General features: G+C 47.4%; 2 protein-coding genes across 2 annotated transcripts; one reads left to right on the top strand and one right to left on the bottom strand.

Moving 5' to 3' along the window:
• Nucleotides 1–623: 623 nt before the first annotated feature.
• LOC309581735 (NF-kappa-B inhibitor delta-like) lies at nucleotides 624–8,273 on the bottom strand. Its single transcript, XM_082296486.1, has 11 exons — nucleotides 8,178–8,273; nucleotides 8,055–8,088; nucleotides 7,715–7,836; nucleotides 7,048–7,232; nucleotides 6,465–6,570; nucleotides 5,642–5,788; nucleotides 4,079–4,130; nucleotides 3,447–3,604; nucleotides 2,952–3,065; nucleotides 2,450–2,614; nucleotides 624–782 (listed from the first exon to the last, which is right to left on the bottom strand). The coding sequence occupies exons 3-11, from the start codon at nucleotides 7,805–7,807 to the stop codon at nucleotides 723–725; spliced, it is 1,080 nt and encodes a 359-aa protein (XP_082152612.1). The 5' UTR covers nucleotides 7,808–7,836; nucleotides 8,055–8,088; nucleotides 8,178–8,273; the 3' UTR covers nucleotides 624–722.
• Nucleotides 8,274–15,177: 6,904 nt separating this feature from the next.
• GJA9 (gap junction protein alpha 9) lies at nucleotides 15,178–16,710 on the top strand (the record flags this gene model as incomplete). The annotated part of the gene is made up of 1 exon (XM_082296525.1): nucleotides 15,178–16,710. The coding sequence occupies one exon, from the start codon at nucleotides 15,178–15,180 to the stop codon at nucleotides 16,708–16,710; it is 1,533 nt and encodes a 510-aa protein (XP_082152651.1).
• Between the last annotated feature and the right edge of the window lie 2,213 nt (nucleotides 16,711–18,923).

The following is an 18,923-nucleotide window of genomic DNA, read 5'->3' as shown; positions in this document are numbered from 1 at the left end:
AGAGTGCCCCTAGGTCCAGGGAGGGGAAAACCTCAGCATTTGGGGGCACCTCTGGGAGTCACCCCAACTAGCTCATGGTTATCACCCTCTTTCCCCTGGTATTTCTCACTCTTTCTCCCTCAGGTTTCCTGCTCTTTTCCCCTCGTGCTTCCTACCATTTTCCCCCTTAATTTAAGGCCTTAAAACAGTGTCAAAGGAGGGGTTTTCAATGACTTAATCCTTAAAATAACAGAAAAGGAGATTTTCCCCTCACAATTTAAAGCCCTTTGTCCCCGAACTCCCTCCTTTTTCTGGGGTCACTGGGATGCACTGGAGAGGGAGTGGGATGCACTGGGAGGGACTGAGGAGAGACTGAGGGCATTGGAAAAAACAGACTCAGATTTTAACAAGGTTTTTATTTAATTCCAGAATTCCCTCAGTTTTTGTGTTTCCCCTCCAATTTGGCATCCTCCACCCCAACTCCCCCAGTTTGGAGGAGACGCCCCTCACTAGCAGCCTGCATTAATGAGGCTGGGGGAGAGGGCTCTACTGGGGGGGGAAGGGGGAGTTGGACCCACCCCCGTGCTCCTCCCCCCACCAAACCAATGTGGTTCAGACTCATTTCACAGAAATTTGGGGGCAATTTCATTGAAATCAGGAAAAATAAACATGGTGGGGGGAAATCCCCCAATATGGGGGTATATCCCCCCATCTCATACCCGGGAGACCTTGCCCCTCTGACGTCACTTGGCGGTGGGGGGGGTGCGATAGGACCCCCGGCGGCTCCTCAGAAGCAGGCGGAGCTGTGGGAGACGGAGGGTTCAGGGAGGTCCCCAAATCCTGGGGTTCTACCCCAGAATACAGGGATGTCACCCAAAGGTCCTGGGATGGGACCCCACAGTTTGGGGGGTTGTGAAAATGAGGGGGTAAACCAGCAGGATTTTGGCTTAAAGCAGCAGGATTTTGGAGTACAACAGCAGAACTTTTGGGCATAGCAGCAGGATTTTGGGATAAACCAGTGGGATTTGGGAGTAAACTCCAGGATTCGGGGTAAAGCAGCAGGATATCATAAAATCATAGAATATGCTGAATAGGAAGAGACCCACCAGGATCATGAAGTCCAACTCCTGGCCCTGCACAGAACACCCCAAGAATCACATCACGTGCCTGAGAGCCTTGTCCAAAACGCTTCTTGAACTCAGACAGGCTTTGTGCTGTCACCACTTCCCTGGGCAGCCTGTTCCAGTGCCTCACCACCCTTTGGGTGAAAAACCTTTTCCTGATATCCAAGGTAAACCTCCCCTCTAGTCCGGTTACTGGTCATAGGAGTGAAGAGATTGGTACCTGCCCCTCCACTGCCTGTTGGGAGTATGTTGAAGACCCCAGTGAGGTCTGACCTCAGTCTTCTCCAAGCTGAACAAACACTTGCCTCAGCCACTCCTCATAAGGCTTCCCCTCCAGACCGTTTCCCATCCTCATGGCCTTCCTTTGGATGTTCTCCTATAGCTTAATGTCTTTTTCATATTGTGGTGCCAAAAACTGCGCACAATATTCAAGACGAGGCCACCCCAGTGCAGAGCAGAGTGGGACAATCATATCTTTTGACCGGCTGGCAAAGCTGTGCCTGATGACCCCCGGGACAAAGATGTTCCTCCTGGCTGCCGGGGCACTGCTGACTCATATCCAACTTGCCATTAATCAGGACCCCCAGGTCCTTTCCCACAGCACTGATCTCCAGTCTATTGTTCCCCAATCTGTCTGTACATCCAGGGCTGCCCCATCCCAGGCGCACTTGCCCTGGTTAAACTTGATACACTTGGTGATTGTCCATCTCTTTAATTCATCCAGGTGTCTCTGCCCTCAAGGGAGTTGACAGCTCTTCCAATTTAGTGTTGTCAGCAAACTTAGTATCCCTTCAAGTCCCCTGTCTAAGTTGTTAATGAAGATGTTAAAGAGAACTGGGCCAAGGACTGAGTCCTTTGGAACCCCACCAGTGACTGGATGCCAGCCTGATGTCACCCCATTCACTATAACCCTTTGCCACTGACCCATGAGCCAATTGCTGACCCACGGCATGATGTGTTAATCCAGCTGTGGGCTGGACAGTTTTTCCCAAAGGACACTATGAGAGACTATATCAAAATCTTTGCTGAAACCCAAAAAGATTCCATCTACTGGCTTTCCTTAATCAATTAGGTGGGTTACCCTGTTGTAGGAGGAAGTCAGGTTCAACAAGCAGGACTTTCCCACCATGAAGCCATGATGACTATGACTGATATGGGGTAAAACAACAGGATTTGGGGCACAACAGCAGGATTTGAGGGCATAGCAGCAGGGATCTGAAGCAAAACAGTGGGATTTTGGGGTTTCAGGAGCAATTTCAGGCATTTCCTCCCATCAGCAGGAAGTTCTAGGGTGCAGTGGGGTGCTGGGGATGGTGCTGGGTGTGAGGGTGATCTGGGGGTCTCACCTGGTCTCCGGGAGACCCAGGGGGCAGCAGGCCTTGAGGCAGGTCATGCTCCAGGTTGCGGGCACTGGGGTCAGCCCCCCAAGCCAGGAGCAGCCTCACAAGGGGCTCCTGGCTGGGGGTCCCAGGCAGTGCTGCTGCCATGTGCAGGGGAGTGTTCCCATGGGCCTGGAGGACATGAGGGGGCTCAGGGCACCAGAGACCCTTGAGATCTGATACCGGTACCTCCTGCCCCCCCCCCAGACTCTCCACAGACACCCCAAAGCCCCCAGTGCCCTTTTGATCCCTCTGAACCTCCCAGAGCTACTTCAACCCCCCCAAGCCACTAGAGGAACCCCAAAGGCCCCCAAAGAGCTCCTCCGACACCTCCAATCAACCTCCAGGAGGCCCCAAGAGCACCCCAGAGGTCCCCCAGCCCCAAGTACCCCACAAAGTCCTAGGGGGACCCCAGAGGCCCCCCATAGAGCCCCTCAGAGCTCCCCCCACCCCCGCAAGTCCCTCAAACCTTCATGTTGATGAGGCGGGGGGCCATGCCAGGCTGGTGCAGCAGTAGGTGGGCCAGGGCAAGGTTGCCTCCCCGCACGGCCAGGTGCAGTGCTGTCAGGCTACTTTTGGTGTCCTGGGGGCCAGACAGGGGTCAGGGGGGCCCCACAGGGTGTCCCACCCCCCTACAACCTCCTTAACCTCCCCAAAGGGACCCCAAGAGATCCTAATGCCTGGGAGCTCAAGTCTACCCAGTCCATGGGGACCCTGAAGGGAGACACAGGGGTCTTTGGGGGGCACCCAGGTGTCGTGGGGGTCCCACCCCCCTCCCCAGCCCTCCCAAGGTATCCCAACGGACCCCAGTGGCCAGGATCTCAGGTCTACCCAGCCCACAGGGACCTTGAGGTGGGACACAGTTGTCTTTCAGGGGCACAGAGGTCTGGGGGAGGAACCCAGGGGATCTGAGGGACACCTGGAGGGTCATGGGGTACCTGAGGGTCCTTGGGGGAGTCTGTACCTGACTGCTGCTGTCTGCCCCCATCTGCAGTAGCAGCTCAACACAGCGGAGTCGGTCCTGGGGAGTGGGGGACCCCCCTCCAGAGCCCCCAGCAGGGGTGTACCCTCCCTGCAGCGAGGCATTGTGGGCCAAGACAGCACAGTGCAGAGGGGTCTGGCCTGGGGGGGAGCCAATATGGGTCAGGAAGGGCCCCTCCCCCAAACAGGGCCCCTCTGGAATTGGGAACCCTCCTAGGGACCCCCTCAAAATACAGACACACCCCCTGGGACCCTCCCGCCATCAACTAGGACCCCCAAACTGGAGACCCCCCATCCCCCCAAAACAGGGATGCATCCACCAAGAATCCCCCCAAGAGTTACCAAAAAATGGGGATCCCCAGGGTCCCCTTCAAACCAGGGACCCCCAAGCCCCTCCTATGTTGAGTACCCCTCAAGTGAGACTCTCCCAAGACATCATGAAATAGGGCACTCATCAGGGACCCCTGAGTTCCCCTCCCCCCGAGTTGGGGACCCACTCACTGAACTCTCCCTGGTCCCACCCCAATAAGGACTCCACAAGAATCACTCCCACCCCAAAACCAGGGGCCCACCCCAAGCCCCTCCACCACTCTTGCCCCCCTCAGATTTGCTGACCCTCAAAATTTCTGGCCTCCACGTTGACAGGGACCCCTGAGGATATCATGGCCTGGGAAGGCAAGGGAAGAGATTTGGGGTCCCCCTGGATACCATGGACCCTCCTAGGCCGGTTCCCTGGTCTCCCAGGACACCTGGCCTGAGCCTGCTTTGTGTTCCCTCCCCTGGGGTTGGGGTCCCTCCCAAACAACTGGAACACGTGTGGACCCCAAACCCATGGGAGGTCTGGGGTCCACACAGAGACCTGGAACCCTTTGGGGAGGGTTTTGGGGTCCCTCAAGGGAGTTTAGGATCCCATATGGACACCTGGGTACTCTGTGGCCCAGTTTTCTGGTGTCCCAGGAGAACTGGGTCTCTTCTGAGCCCATTTTGTGGTTCCCATGGTTGTCCAGCCCTCATGGGGGTCGGGGTTGCACCCGGAGGATTTCTGGGAGCCCACAGGGAGTTGGGACTTGCACCTGGATGATTTGGGAGGGGGTGGGGTGTCTCACCTGTGGGATTTGGAGTCTCACCTGCAGGATTTGGGAGAGCCCAAGGGGGGTTTGGGGTTGCACCTGGAGGGTTTGGGGATCTCACGTGTAGGATTTAGGGGTTTGGGGTCTAGAGGATTTGAAGACTGGGGGAGCCTGTGGTGGTTTGGGTCTCACCTGGAGGATTTGCAGGGTTTGGAGGTCTCACCTGTAGGATTTGGGCAGCCTGGGGTATTTGGGGTCTCACCTGGATGATCTGGGATAGCCCAAGGGGGGGCTGGGGTTGCATCTGGAGGATTTGGAGGGTTGGGATCACACCTGGAGGATCTGGGGAGCCTGGGAGGGTTTGGGGTCTCACCTAAAAGATTTGGGGTCTCCCCTGTGGGATTTGGGGCCCCAGGGGAATGTGTTTGGGTTACACTTGGAGGGTTTGGGGTCTCACCTGAAAGATTTGGGGTCTCCCCTGTGGGATTTGGGGTCCCAGGGGAATGTGTTTGGGTTACACTTGGAGGGTTTGGGGTCTCAACTGGAAGATTTTAGGGGGCCTAGAGGGATTTAGGGGTTATACCAGTAGGATTTGGGGTTGAATAGAATAGAATCATAGAATGGTTTGGGTTGGAAGGGACCTTGAAGATCATCTTGTTCCAGCCCCCTGGCATGGGCAGGGACACCTCCCACTGTCCCAGGCTGCTCCCAGCCCCAATGTCCAGCCTGGCCTTGGATACTTCCAGGGATCCAGGGGCAGCCACAGCTTCTTTGGGCAACCTGTGCCAGGGCCTCACCACCCTTAGAGGGAAGAATTTTTTCCTAACACTTAATCTAAACCTCTTCTCTTTCAATTTAAAACCATTTCCCCTTGTTTGGTCACTCCAGGCCTTTGTAAAGTGTTGCTCCATCTTTCCTGAAAGTTGCCGTTAGATACTGAAAGGGGCAATTAGGTCATCCTAAAGCTTCTCTTTTCCAAGCTGACCAACCCCAATTCTCTCAGCCATTTTATGTCTCTCCTGAAAGATTTGGGGTTTGGGAGCCTCACCTGTAGAATTTGGGAGTTTGGAGCTCTCACCTGGAGGATTTGGGGGTTTGGGGGTCTCACCTGGAGGATTTCAGGGTGCCCATAGGCCGTGGCCAGGTGCAGGGCCGTGCGGCCCTCATGGTCAGCAGCATCAGGATTGGCCCCCAGGACAAGCAGGTCCCGCACAATCTCTGGGGCTGCAGCTGCTGCCGCTACCAGCAGTGGAGTCTGGGGGGATAAAATGGGGGGGGGGGGGGGCGGGCAGGGAGAGAATGAAGGGGCAGTCAGTGGGGTCTGAGTGACTCCTTGGAGAAGTTAGATGTCTAGAGGGTAAAGAGGGTCTGGTGGCTCTTGCAGGGAAGAAAGGAAGGTCAAAGGGGTCTGGGGAGTCAGGGGTGGTTGGGGGGCACCAAGCACCCCTGAACCCTCAAATTATCACCCTGGTATTCTGTCACTGCTCTGCCCCTCCTTATCATTCCCTTATCGCCCCTCATTAATTATTTGTTATTAATTGCCCCTTCATTAGCCCTTTATTGGCCTCTAATTACACATCACTAATCACCCCTTATTACCCCCCAGTATTAATTACCCCTTTATCCTCCATCACTCCCCCTGTTAGCAGGCTGCAACAGAACCCTGTGATTCATTATCCCAGAATTAACTACCCCACCCCCATTATTACTTACCCCATAACCCCCTGATCCATTATTGTCTTTTTACCCCCATCACCCCCTTATTGCCCCAATAAGATCCACTTATTATCCCTCCAACCCCTTCTTTATCCTCAATGCCCTCACCTTTGCCAGGTGTTCTTGCACTTCTAGCCAACTCTGACCCCTGCCCCCCCCAAACTTGCCCAGATGCTCCTGCACCTGATCTCTGCCAGATGCCCCCCCACACTCACCTTGCCCAGGTGCTCCCGCACCTCAAGTCCCCCCAGGTCCCGCAGAGCCTCGGCTGCAGCCCGGGCGGGTGCCCACAACCCACTGGCACAGAGCACATGCAGCAGCCTGGAGGTGGAGGGGGGTTAGAGGGGACCCCCTTGCTCTTCTACCTGCCCCCCATGCTCCACCCAGAACACAGACCCCTCCAAAAAGTCACCCACGGCCCCCCTCAGTGCCCCAGCACTCCTCTTGCCCCACTGACTCCCCCAGTGCCTCCCAACTGGCCTCCCACTGACCTCCACATTGACTCTCCTATTTACCCCACATTGATCTCTCCCACACTGGCCCCACTTCATCCCACTGGCCTCCCAATGAACACTAGATGGACTTCCATTCACCCCATTGTCCTCCCACTGCCCCCCTATGGATCCCATTGACTCTCCTTCACACCACTGACCCCCTCAACTGCCCCCCTCCCCCGCCCCATTTATGCCCCCCATTTGCTCCCATTTAGCCCATTGACACCTCATGGATCCCTTGACCCCCATACCCCCTTATGACCCCTGTACTCCCCAGTGCCCTCCCATGTCCCCCCCTGCTCACGTGTCCCCCTCCTCGTCCTGCCACAGCAGCTCCCGGGGGTCTTGATCCCCCAGTGCAGCGCGGGCAGCTGCCAATTCCTGGGGTTCAGGATACGGGTCTGGGGTCTCCCTTCCCAGCGGGGCGCCCCCAGATTCTCCCCACGGCACTGGGGAATGGGGCCAGGCAGGGCCAGGGATGGCAGCAGCCTTGAGGGGGCAGCAGTCAAGATGGAGGAGGGCTTGGTCCTCATTACCCCCAGGGCTCCACGTGGCCTCCAAATCCTGCCCCAGTGACGCCCCATTTTCATCCCTTTTCCCCCCCCCAGCTGTTACCCCATTGCCCCCATTTACATCATCTCCCCCCACTGCTGTCCCCATTGCCCCTCCACTGCTCCCAACTGCTTCCTTCATTTCCCCCCATTCCCTCTCATTGCCTCCCTTAACCACCTCATTGCCCACATTTACTTCCCCATTGCCCCACCATTCCCCTCCCAGTTGTCTGTCCCCGCCCATTCTCCCGCCATTTCTCCTATTCCCTCCCTTTGTCTCCCATTCCCCTCCATTCTACCCCCACTGCCCTCTCATTTTCCCCCATTGATCCCCACTCACCAAACTGCCCGCCCGTTAACCTCTCAGTTGCACCCCCCCATATCTCCCCCTCCCCCATTGTCCCCTCCAACCCTCCTCACCTGAAACCCGCTCAGATCAGAGGCCTTTCCCCCATGGGTCTCCCCTGAGCTGCTATGGGGCAACACATGTGGGACCACACAGGAGTTGAGCATCACTGGGGGGGTGCCGGACCAGGGGCCACCTGAGGGAAGACCAGGTGATGGGGGGGATATGGGGAGGGACCTGTGGGGGGATTGGGAAGGTTTGGGGAGAGGGACATGGAGGGGAACTGAGGGACACAGGGAGGATTGGGGGGGACGTAGGGATTGGGAGAGCCATGCCCATTTAGGGGGCACCGATTTAAGGGGCACAGGGGGGTGGAAAGATCTGGGAAGAACTAGGGGGTCAGAGGTCACTCACCATCCGAGGGGCACGGGGAGGGCAGAGCCAAAACCTGGGGGGCGGAGGGGACAGCGAGGGGGTCAGCGAGGAGAGTAGGGGTGTCCCGGGGGGAGGTGTCACCTGGGAGAGGGGGTCACCCACCGGGGATCTCGCCTGTTTCCTGCTCTGCTGCTGCCGTAGCTCCTTCAGCAGCTGCTTCACCGTCTGGGGCGGAGCGGCGCGCGGGGGACCTGGGGGGTGTGCAAGGGGGGAGTTGGGGGATCACCGGGATGCCGGGGAACCCTGAACCCCGCCAAACGCCCAGGCCCCCCCCAAATGCCCGTGTCTCACCCAGAGCCTAGAGGTCCCCCCTGAACTCCTGAGACCCCTCAAACCCCCTGGCCCCGCAAACCCCTGTGTTTAAACCGGGCCCCCCGGGCCCCCCGAAACCCCTAGGCCCTCCCCCAGCGAGGCAGGAATCCCCCTGTCGTGCCGTCACGGGGATTCCCACTGCGTCACCACCCGCCCCCACTGGCACCGCCCCTCTACCCCGGGGAACCCCCGCCTCCCCCGCGGGGAGAATCCAGCGGGGAGGCCCCGGGAATTCACCCGCTCCTTGAAGGCCAGTGTCCCCCCTCCTCCCCCACAGGTGTCTTAAAGGGTCAGCATATTCTTCTTGGCTCTCTTAAAGGGCCAGTGTCCCCTAAAAGCGAGACTTAAAGGGCCAGTGTCTCCGAAAAGTAGCTATTAAAAGGCCAGTGTCCCCTAAAAGGAGGTCTTAAAAGGCCAGCGTTCCCTCCCAGGTGTTTTAAAGGGCCAGCACCCTGTTCCAGAGGTCTTAAAAGGCCAGCGTCCCCTAAAAGAGGGTCTTAAAGGGCCCCCTCCCCCCATATCCCCCCATACCTCTCTGGGGCCGCATCCCGCGGGGTCCAGGGGCAAATGGGGCCGGGGCGAGGGCGGGGACCGTTTTGGGGGGACTTGGGGGAGGAAGCCCCGCCCCGGAGGGAAACGCCACTAAAACGCCAGCGGTGTCACTGTTGCGACGGATGACACGGGGAGGGGAGGAGGAGCTTCGGAGGGGCCCATGGGACCCAAAGGATGGGGGAAGGTGGCGGGGTGACTCAGGGGCCGGGGTCCTGTGGGGGAATGTCGGGAGGGGTCACAGGTCCTGGGTTGTTCCCTTATGACGTCATCAGCACCGATTTAGGGCGACAATCCAGGGTCCCTCCCACCCCCCATCATTTTGTGTGGCCCATTTTTTGGCTCTTTGCCCCATTTGGGGGACTCTCTTCCCCATTCTGAGTGGGGGCTCTGTCTCCCCAGCCCCAGAAGATCATGAGACCCATGAAGACCATGAAGACTCTGGAGACCCCAGGGCTGGTGCCTTTGTTGGGGAAGAGATGATACACCGGGCTGTCCCCCCACCTACAATTTGCAGGGTGTCAGTGCTCCCCTCCATACCCCCACTTGGTGGGGGGGGGAGGGGGTGTCTTATTCATTTGGGGGGATCTCTGCCCCATTTGAGGGGGGTTTCTGATCCACTTGGGGGTGGGGCCCATTTAGGATGAGGGGGCTCTGCCCGATTTTGGTGGGAGTCTCTGACACATGGGATCCCCAACTCCAGGAAACCATGAGACCCACTGAGACTATGAAGACCCCTGGCACCACCAAGGGTGGTGGTTTTATTCTGGGGGATGACACACACCGGGTGGGGTTCCCTCCAGGATCCTGACTAGAGGTTGGAGAGGGTGTCACAAGTATACTTTCTACTGCATAGACTGCTGAACCCTGATTGGTCCTGAAGCCTTACTCAGACAGGCAGCTCCACTTCTCTAAATGCCAGAACATACCTGCCCAAAGAGCTGAAACAGCTTAGGAGCTACCAGCAACTGAAGGAGCAGCAAAGCACCCTGATGTGAAGCTGTGGTTTATATAGCCCAGGCCCTTTGCCTCAGTGGCTGCACCTTTTGCTGCCCCAGCCCATCCCCTCCTGCAGCCTGTTTTAATCCTTGGCTCAGCCACTTTCACACCTCATGAGTACCACCTAGGTGCTGCAGCTCATAAGTGAAGCCCACCTCCCTTCCCCTGGCCCCAGCCACAGACACTGGCCCTGAGCCCAGCAGATAACTACAGAACAGGAAGGAAAGAAGAGAAAAAAAATAGAGAAGGAACCTAATAAGTAGGCAGGGAAAGAAACTTGAAAATGCAAAGAGGAGCAAGGTCAGGAGAGAACTAAAAACAGGCACAGAAAGCTACAGTACCAGTGTATATATATATATATATAAATAAAATTTTAAAGCCAAGGGATTAAGAGAGGAAAATAGGATGCTAGATAAAAGTATACAGAAAATACAAATTTTTAAAGCTAAGGAACTAAGAGATGAATAAATTAAAAAAAATCAAGAGTGAACTAAGATAAAGACAGATAGAAACTGTTAAAAAAAAACCCTCTTAAACTTCCTGATACAGGCCAGGGCATCTTCAGAAATTTTGCTTGTGAAAGTGAAAACATAAATGTGCACCTACTGATTTGCATGTGTATCTTAGCAATAAAAAGTGAATCTATAAGGGACTGACTGATTTGCATGTATATCTTAGCAATCAAAAGTGAATCTATAAGGCAGCACAGAAAATAGACTAATGTGAAGAACATGTGCTTCAGTCTTTATATGGTAATTTCTGGTCTGCCTTCAAACATAATACTGCTGAATTTGGCGGTCCTAAAGACGACATTGGATAGTACAGTTGTCCAAATTTCTAAATTTTGCAGTTTATCATTTGTGGTCCTCCTTCACTACTGAAAGAAAACTATGGGAGGGAGTTCATGTTACCCTGAAAACCTGTAGGACACATCACTGATGCTTGTGCCTCTACTTATCCAGCTGTCCATTGTGGGTCAGACAGATACAGTAGAAAATAAAAATCAATTGTACACATAAAGTGCACATTATTGATGTATAGAAATGAAAAGGCCTTGATCTTCAGAGAATATTTCCATGATTGGAGGATTACTGTGACATTTGACCCTAAGCTAAGAAAACACATTATAGTCATAAAAATTCAGGGAATGTTTTGCAGTGAATCCACCACAAAGCCAGTGAGGTAGCTCCTAGACCTGGAAGAAAAACAAATAGTCTCTCCTTACATCACTAAGTTACTAAACACTGAATGTTGATATAAACAGTTTATGTAGATAGTTGGAGTTGCAAGATGTCTGAACTAAGGTAAAAAGCAGCATCAGCACTATAAAATTGTTGTTGCCACTTGAATTTATTTTCCCTCATGACTTGTCAAGTTGTCTTTTAACTGTAGTACCATTTTAAATGAGAGAATGCATCTTGGAACACTGTGTGCAGATCATTAAATGTTTGTTTTAACATTTAGGTTTTACAGAGCACGTAAATCTCCAACGACTATGGTTCACTCTCACCAAACACTTAGGGTTTTCAAACAAAGCTTCAGCATGAGCTGGCAGGGGGTTGTGTGTGTCTGTGGATCACTTCAGCAGACTTAGAGGTTTTTTATCAATAACAAAAATATTTAGAAACCTACTTTAAATACTCAATAGAAGAGACATACATTTAGAATCCTGCTTTAAGTACTTCATAGAAATGGTTAGCTGTAGACTGCTAGCTTGCCAAAATGATTGAGTACTTTCAGGCAAGCTGTCAAGTATGAAATCGGACATGACCTATTGACTGATCTTCAGCACCAAAATTAAAAGATAATGATTAGCTTTTTAGAGTTCTCAGCAGAGGAAGTTTATCCATCCTTTGTAGTACATTTGAATCAGCACTACACTTTTGCAGAGCGCTGATGAGGATCACCTAAAACAACATTATAGTGCTAGATATGCTTCTTAACTCATATTGGTCCTAGCGGTGGACTTGCACATTAATATCAGGCATGCCTAATGAGGCTATGCCCTTGGTCATTGCAGTGCTAATGTTGGCTCCAGAAAAATTTTTGCACACAAAATAAACATATTTCTTTCTTTCTTCCCTTTTGTAAAATGAGGTCTTTTTCCCTCCCCACTGCCCAACATTTCTTAATGTTTAGAGTGTTTGAAAGGGTTTTCCCCAGCTAACCATCAGTAGCCAAAATGGACTGTAGCAGTTCAATTGCCTCAAAAAAACCCCCCACAAGTAGCTTTTTAAGCTCTTTTAAATAATTTTCATGCATCATCTCAGCTTACAAGCTGTGGTCTATTTCCAAGTGCCAAGAGGAATTTTTAAAGAGAGCATTTACTCTGAGAATTTTGATTTGAGCAAACTAAGACATTATATAGGATGAGGGTGATGAGACACTGGAACTCCTTGCCAGAGAATTTTTGAATGCCCCATCATTGGAAGCATTCAAACTCAGTTTGGATGAGGCTTTGAGCAACTCAATCTGGCAAAAGCTGAATCTGCCCATGGAAAGGGGTTTGGGCTAAGCAGTATATTAATGTCCCTTCTGATCCAAACCATTCTATGATTCTATGTACCTTTAACCTGTAGAACTTCTGCTGCCATTCTTCCAAAAATGTTTAAATTAGGTGAAAGGCAATTTAGGAGTATTTATTGTGTTCCAGGGGCTCCATCTTTATCCTCCTCTAGGAAGACACAGAGAATGGTACCTTTGTGGAGTATAGGTACAACTGTGGGTTTAATTTCTAATTCTGCCACATGCTAACATGGGGAGGATGTATGATGCATAGTTTACCAAATGTTTTACCAGAAGTAATCATGTTCTTCAGTAGAAAAAACCCATGCATTCATCTCAGTCACAGGGCAACTGTGCTATGACAATCCATCTGATGTAAAGAAGGGAATAGGAAAGGGAGGAATATAAAATAAAAGTTAACAACAGTAGATTGTAACCTATGAACAATTCTATCTATTAATGTTCTTTGAGACCAGGCAGTTTGTGCACTCTTTTATGACAGAAAATATTTCGCCCTGTTCTCACTATTTTTCCTGCTGCGGTAATGCGGATAGGTAGCTTAAGGTCTGGATTAAAAATGGAACTTGTGTCACCTAGTCAGTTTTCATAGGCTATATGTAAGTATCACGATCAAGAAGAACAACTGACACCTTTAGTATGTCTGACACTTAAGACAGGAATGATAATGATTTGCTCCTAAAAAGAAATACTGAACTATATGGATGGGGAAAATAGAGTTAAATCATTGTCAAGTTCAGGAGTCTTTTAAAGGTATCAGTATGACAAGTAATAGGGCCTCAGAAGAATAAATGAGAAGTGCAGAATCACAGAATATAAGAGATACTGTCTATGAAGAGGGAGTGAGTTTGGAGGGGCCGAAAGTACTGCTATTGATTTGTTTTTACATCAAGAGTGTGGTACTAAGTTTTTGCAGGAGAACAGACTGTCTGCAGGAATTTACAGTGATACCGTTTGGGAAGATTTACCTTCTTTTGCACAGGCAAGCTGAATGTTTGCTACTACTGAGATATGTAAACTAAAACTTAGTTTGAAAGTTCTGTTTTATTCTGTTTTTCTGAGGCTGAGGCTGTTCTTAAAATTTAGAAGGTGCTATAGGGGCAAAAGAAGATAATCTCAAAGAACTTGAAGTTGCAGATTTTTTATTTCTAGCTTTTTAAAAAGGAGAACCTTTTACCGTTCCTAGTTAAATTATGCTTGGAGCAGTAGTTGAGTGCACAATAGATCGATTTTCCCCTCCCTTCAGCCCTAGCAAATATAAATTCCATGTGCAAAGCTCACACTTATCACTTGCTCCTGTAGCAAAATAAACTGCTTATAATGTGTAAATTTACTCACACAGATGGAAGATGGCAGGGATTGTAACTTTTTATTGGACGTCGCAGATGTTTAGATTTACACGTTTTTGTAAAGAAAGGTATGTTTTATTTTTAATTTACCATTTATTTTTAATTTGTTTCTCTTTAAAAAATGTCTAACTTGCCTATTCATATACTGATTTGCAAAAGTATTTTCATGTTTAGAAGGCTTAACATAAAGATTCCTCTATACACATCAGTATTGCAGCCATAAGATTCCAGCTTCTCGTGACTTATTAGCACTCCTGTTTTACAGGGTGAAAATTAATCCCATTTGAAGAGAAAATGCTATGCTAAAGCACCTTTATCCTAAAAAATATCACAATAAGATACTATTCTACTGAATTGTGCTGTACATACAATGAAAAGGTAAATCTACAGGTGTTTTCTTGTCCCCATACATAAGAAGAATTGTGTTACAATTGTATATGTATACAATGATGTAAATATTGAAAAGGAATTTAAAATCTTGTCCATGATGTAGTATCCTGTTAATGGAGAAAAAAACATATGAAAGAAAGGTGAGTTGTACAATTACACACCTATATTACCAGTTTATCTGTATTCAGAAGACAGTCATTTAGGAAAATGCTGGTAAAGAATTTTTGTGTAAATAATTTATTTTTCAAAGAGTTGTGGCCAAAGATAGTAATGCTTGACACTTAGGCACTCTACTCACTATTTCAAATGCAGGTATCATTGATCAGAGGAAGCTAGACCAATTACAGCAGTTCTATTTGTTTATTGTTGACATCCATAAACAAAAAGGAAATGTCTGCACGAAATGATATGCTTAAACATGTATTTTTAATTAATAATGATATTTTTGTGAGATGATTTATTCCCTCTTGAACCGCTTTATATAACTAATTTTCTCTGTGAAACAGTAATTAGACTGCCATAATTACAGCTGTGACATGGGGCTTGGAATATCCAAAAAAGAGGACAAGTACCTTGATAAGTGTCCTAAATATAAATGTCCTGCTCTCACACTGCTATTGGATGATGATTCAAATGGATTGCATAATAACTCTTAAAATCCTGCTACAAGTCAGGCACTCTAGTTTCCACTGATCTGATGCAGACTGAAGGTGTTTAATATCTTGTAGTGATGTGCTTATCAGGGTATTAATAATAAAGTAGACACAGGCAGATGATGCAGCTTTCCATCTCGTAGATGAAGAAAATAATACCTAGATTGTCAATAAGCAGTTGGTAATGTTGCCATTGTTGCAATGTGAGATACGATAGTTTTTCCCAGTGTTGTTTTTTTCATAATACATTAAGGAAGGAATGCAGCTTTTACAATGTTTGATACTTTTTTATCTCATGCATTTTAGTGTTAATATGGCAGAATAACCATGGGAGACTGGAATTTCCTTGGAGGCATTTTAGAGGAGGTCCACATTCATTCCACTATTATTGGAAAGATTTGGCTAACGATCCTCTTCATATTTCGAATGCTTGTCCTTGGAGTGGCAACTGAGGATGTTTGGAATGATGAACAATCAGAATTTATATGCAATACTGAGCAGCCTGGTTGCAGAAATGTGTGCTATGATGAGGCCTTTCCCATCTCTCTCATAAGATACTGGGTCTTGCAAGTTATATTTGTGTCTTCTCCTTCCTTGGTGTATATGGGTCATGCCTTATACAGACTAAGAGCCTTGGAAAAAGAGAGGCAAAAAAAGAAAGCTCAGGTAAGGGTGGAACTTGAAAGCACTGAATTAGAAATGACTGAAAATCGTAAAAGACTGGAGAGAGAACTCCGGCAATTGGATCAAAAAAAGCTAAACAAAGCACCCCTAAGAGGCTCTTTGCTCTGCACTTATGTGATACATATTTTCACAAGATCTGCAGTGGAAGTTGGCTTTATGATTGGACAGTATCTTCTTTATGGCTTTCACTTAGATCCTCTTTATAAATGTCAGAGAGACCCATGTCCAAACACAGTTGACTGCTTTGTATCTAGACCAACAGAAAAGACGGTGTTTATATTATTCATGCAATCAATAGCGACTGTATCATTGCTTTTAAATATTCTAGAAATTACCCACCTAGGATTCCGAAAAATTAAAATGGGTCTCTTTGAGCAGAATAAAAACAAGGATGACTCTGACAATTTCTATATAAACAAATCTAAGAAATACTCTTTGATACCGCACTCTTCTTTTGGAATATCCACCACGCCTCAGAAAACGCTTCCTTGTGCACTTAGTAGTTACACCTTTTTGATGGAGAAGCAAACTGACACTATGCTCTACCCAGTTTTAAACTCTCCTTCTATGTTTCGGTCTGCGCAAAATAACCGTACAAAAAGCAGCAGCAATTACACCCACTGCAATCAGGAAAATAAATCTCCAAAGAAGAGGCCAGCTACAAATGCTTTAGACAGTCAGACTCAAAATACTAGCACAAGTAATAACGAAGGCTTTCTTGGTGAGCTTTGGACTGAAACGCATGATGCACAAAAAGAGGCTGAAAAGAAACATTTTCTTTTTGTTACTCAGAATGCAAATACAGCTTCAAACATGTACTTGAGAAGCTTTGCTGAGATGCCATCTCAAACTTCATTGCAACCTGATACAACTTTCTCTAGTACCAGTTTTAGACGACAGGCAATGGTTGGGAGCACAGGAGCACCAACAAATTCTCTTCCAAAGAACAGTGACAGAAGACAAAGCAGTTTCAGTGTAAACAAAGCCAAAATTCCTTACAATGCTGATGTAAAAAATTCCAGCCTACCAGACACTTCTGATTCTATGGGGGAGGTGAGCTCAGAATCTACACAAAGCAGAGTCTGGAACAGTCCTAAGCTTTTCGCACTGTCTAGGCAACTGTCACTGTCAAGTAATGCCAGCAATAAGCGTGCCCCCACTGATCTTCAAATATAGTGTGAGTTAACCCATTAGCCGCACTAACCAATGCTGGGATAATTCCCGAACAGAGACATAACCCAGACCTGTGTGTAAGTGTAGCTAAATCATTCAACTTTAACCAGCTGTTTACACAGATAGGAAAGTTGTGTAACCCTCTGAATAGTAGCTAATTTTAAACAGTCTCTTTACTTCCTTTGTAATGAAAACGTGGCATACACTTCAGTGTATAAACTTCTACCCTCCAGCTAAAAAGGAAAACACACATCCTCTCAATCCACATATTAGGAAAAGTCAGGTATAAAATCACAGCTCTTACTATTTAAACTGAATGAAAGTAGAAGATAAAATTTACAGTCTAACAATATTTCTTACAAAGACCAGTAAATCAAATTAGGCTAAAGATGGCATTGGTGCTCTCAAAAAAACTTACTGGTAAACATGTTTCCTGTTATCAGTCTGAGAATTCAAACAGACATTTGATAGCTGTCTGAAAGCAGCATGTCAAACATATTCCACTGTTCAAACTGTGTTAAATACAAAAAGAAAAAACACTTGAAAATCAGATCGCTGATTCTTTGACTCCATGGTACACCTTTTTTTTCAATGTATCGCCACTGATGTCCTCAGCAGAAAAATCAAAGTGAATTTCTCATAGTCTATTATCAGAATTCAATACACCACTACATTTTTAAAACATTGTGAATTACAGACATGTTGTGAGCTTTAATTATGACATTTTTCGTAACACTAATGAAATAGCAAAATCAGAAAACAAGTTACTGAAGTTTAATAATCAGATATTTTGAATTTCACAAACCAGAAGGCTTACTATGGAAAATAGAAAAAAAACAAAACCAAAAAGAGAGAACAAAAAAAAGCAAATATGGTAGTACCTTCCTGCTTTCAGTTACAAATGTCAAAAGACACATAGGAGGTTTATCAAACAGTAAAACACCTCCTTTCCTGTTTGTCTCTCTCCCAAATTCTGATAAACTTTTAAATCAAACAAAGCTTATACCTGTTTAGGAGGAGCATTTGTGTTTATGCTTTTTATGGGAATAATAAAATATTAGGACATTCATCCACTTGCTGTTCAGTTCCATATAGTGTAAAGGAAGTTCCATGAAACATCTTGAAACAATAAAGGAGGCAAAGATGAACAAAATACTATGGTGCATTGTAATCAAGCTTTCTATGTATGAAATACATTTATTTGAGTTCCACAGCACTGAAACACTGTAAATACTTGGTGAGGTGGTCACAGCTGGAATGCATTAGTATTTTTGTGTGTATTTTTTACTAGTGCATTTGACATACTATACATGTACTGAAAAAATAGTTTGTGAGAGGTAGCATCATGATGCTACAGCACAATTAAATTCTTAAAGTGCATTGTCATTATGCTTACCAGACAGCCATGTTTCAGATTGACTGAAAACTGTATAATACTAGCATAAAAGGAGCCATAAAACATAAAAAGCTTTTTGCTTGTAGCAGCAACATTAATTTGGTCCTGTCCACGTAAGAAATACACACTATTAAAACTATTCACTGTAGATTTCTCTCCAGCAAGTATCCTTTTCACCTCTAGTATTGTTCTATGTATATACATAAATACAGCCCTACGTAATTGTGTTTACACTATAAAATTTAAGATTGCATAATGTATTGGAATGTACATAAATATATAGTGTGATTTAGGCAAGTTAGTGCTGCTGCTGTGGCTTTGATTCTTGCATTTCTTGATCTGTAAGATTCTGTGGGCAATAACTGTTAATGCTTGTTTTGCATTTGATCTCTCCATAATAAAAAGCCTAGTATTTAACGCACTCTGTTCCTGCTGTCTAAATCACAGAAAGTCAGCATTTAGATGTTCATGTATGGGATACGACATTTGTATTTTTGTTGTTCAAGACAAGTTACAAAAGAATTTTTCTGCTGCTTCAAGAGGAATTTTATTAACTTTTTTTATGTCAGGACATGAGTCAAATATTCTGTTTCATCACAGCACCTTGCCAATAGAAGAGTGACTTAATTCCATTGAAAAATATAAACATTTCGGAAGAGCATGGACAAAAAGTGTGGAAAGTCTCTAACATCATACATGCAAGATGATTTGGTTTTTTTTTTTTTTTTTTTTTTTTTTTTTAATTTCTATAATAAATAATTTTATCCGTCAGTAGGTACCACAGTGTTTCAGAAAAATAAACAGGTATAACTGTTTCTGT

This window comes from Coloeus monedula (genome assembly GCF_965178545.1).
Source record: "Coloeus monedula genome assembly, chromosome: 24".
NCBI classification, from domain to species: domain Eukaryota; kingdom Metazoa; phylum Chordata; class Aves; order Passeriformes; family Corvidae; genus Coloeus; species Coloeus monedula.
The sequence above is the reverse complement of the archived record's forward strand: the minus strand, read 5'-3'. Positions and strand labels throughout refer to the sequence as shown.

Bases quoted from the DNA above. Each gene is read 5' to 3' on its own strand.
- LOC309581735 (XM_082296486.1), bottom strand. From the start codon at position 7,807: ATGCTCAACTCCTGTGTGGTCCCACATGTGTTGCCCCATAGCAGCTCA. The intron at 4,131-5,641 runs GTGAGACCCCCA...TTGCCTTCCCAG, and splicing joins GGCACCCTGAAATCCTCCAG to GCCATGATATCCTCAGGGGT. The intron at 3,605-4,078 runs GTCAGCAAATCT...GCTCCCCCCCAG, and splicing joins GGAGGCCAGAAATTTTGAGG to GCCAGACCCCTCTGCACTGT.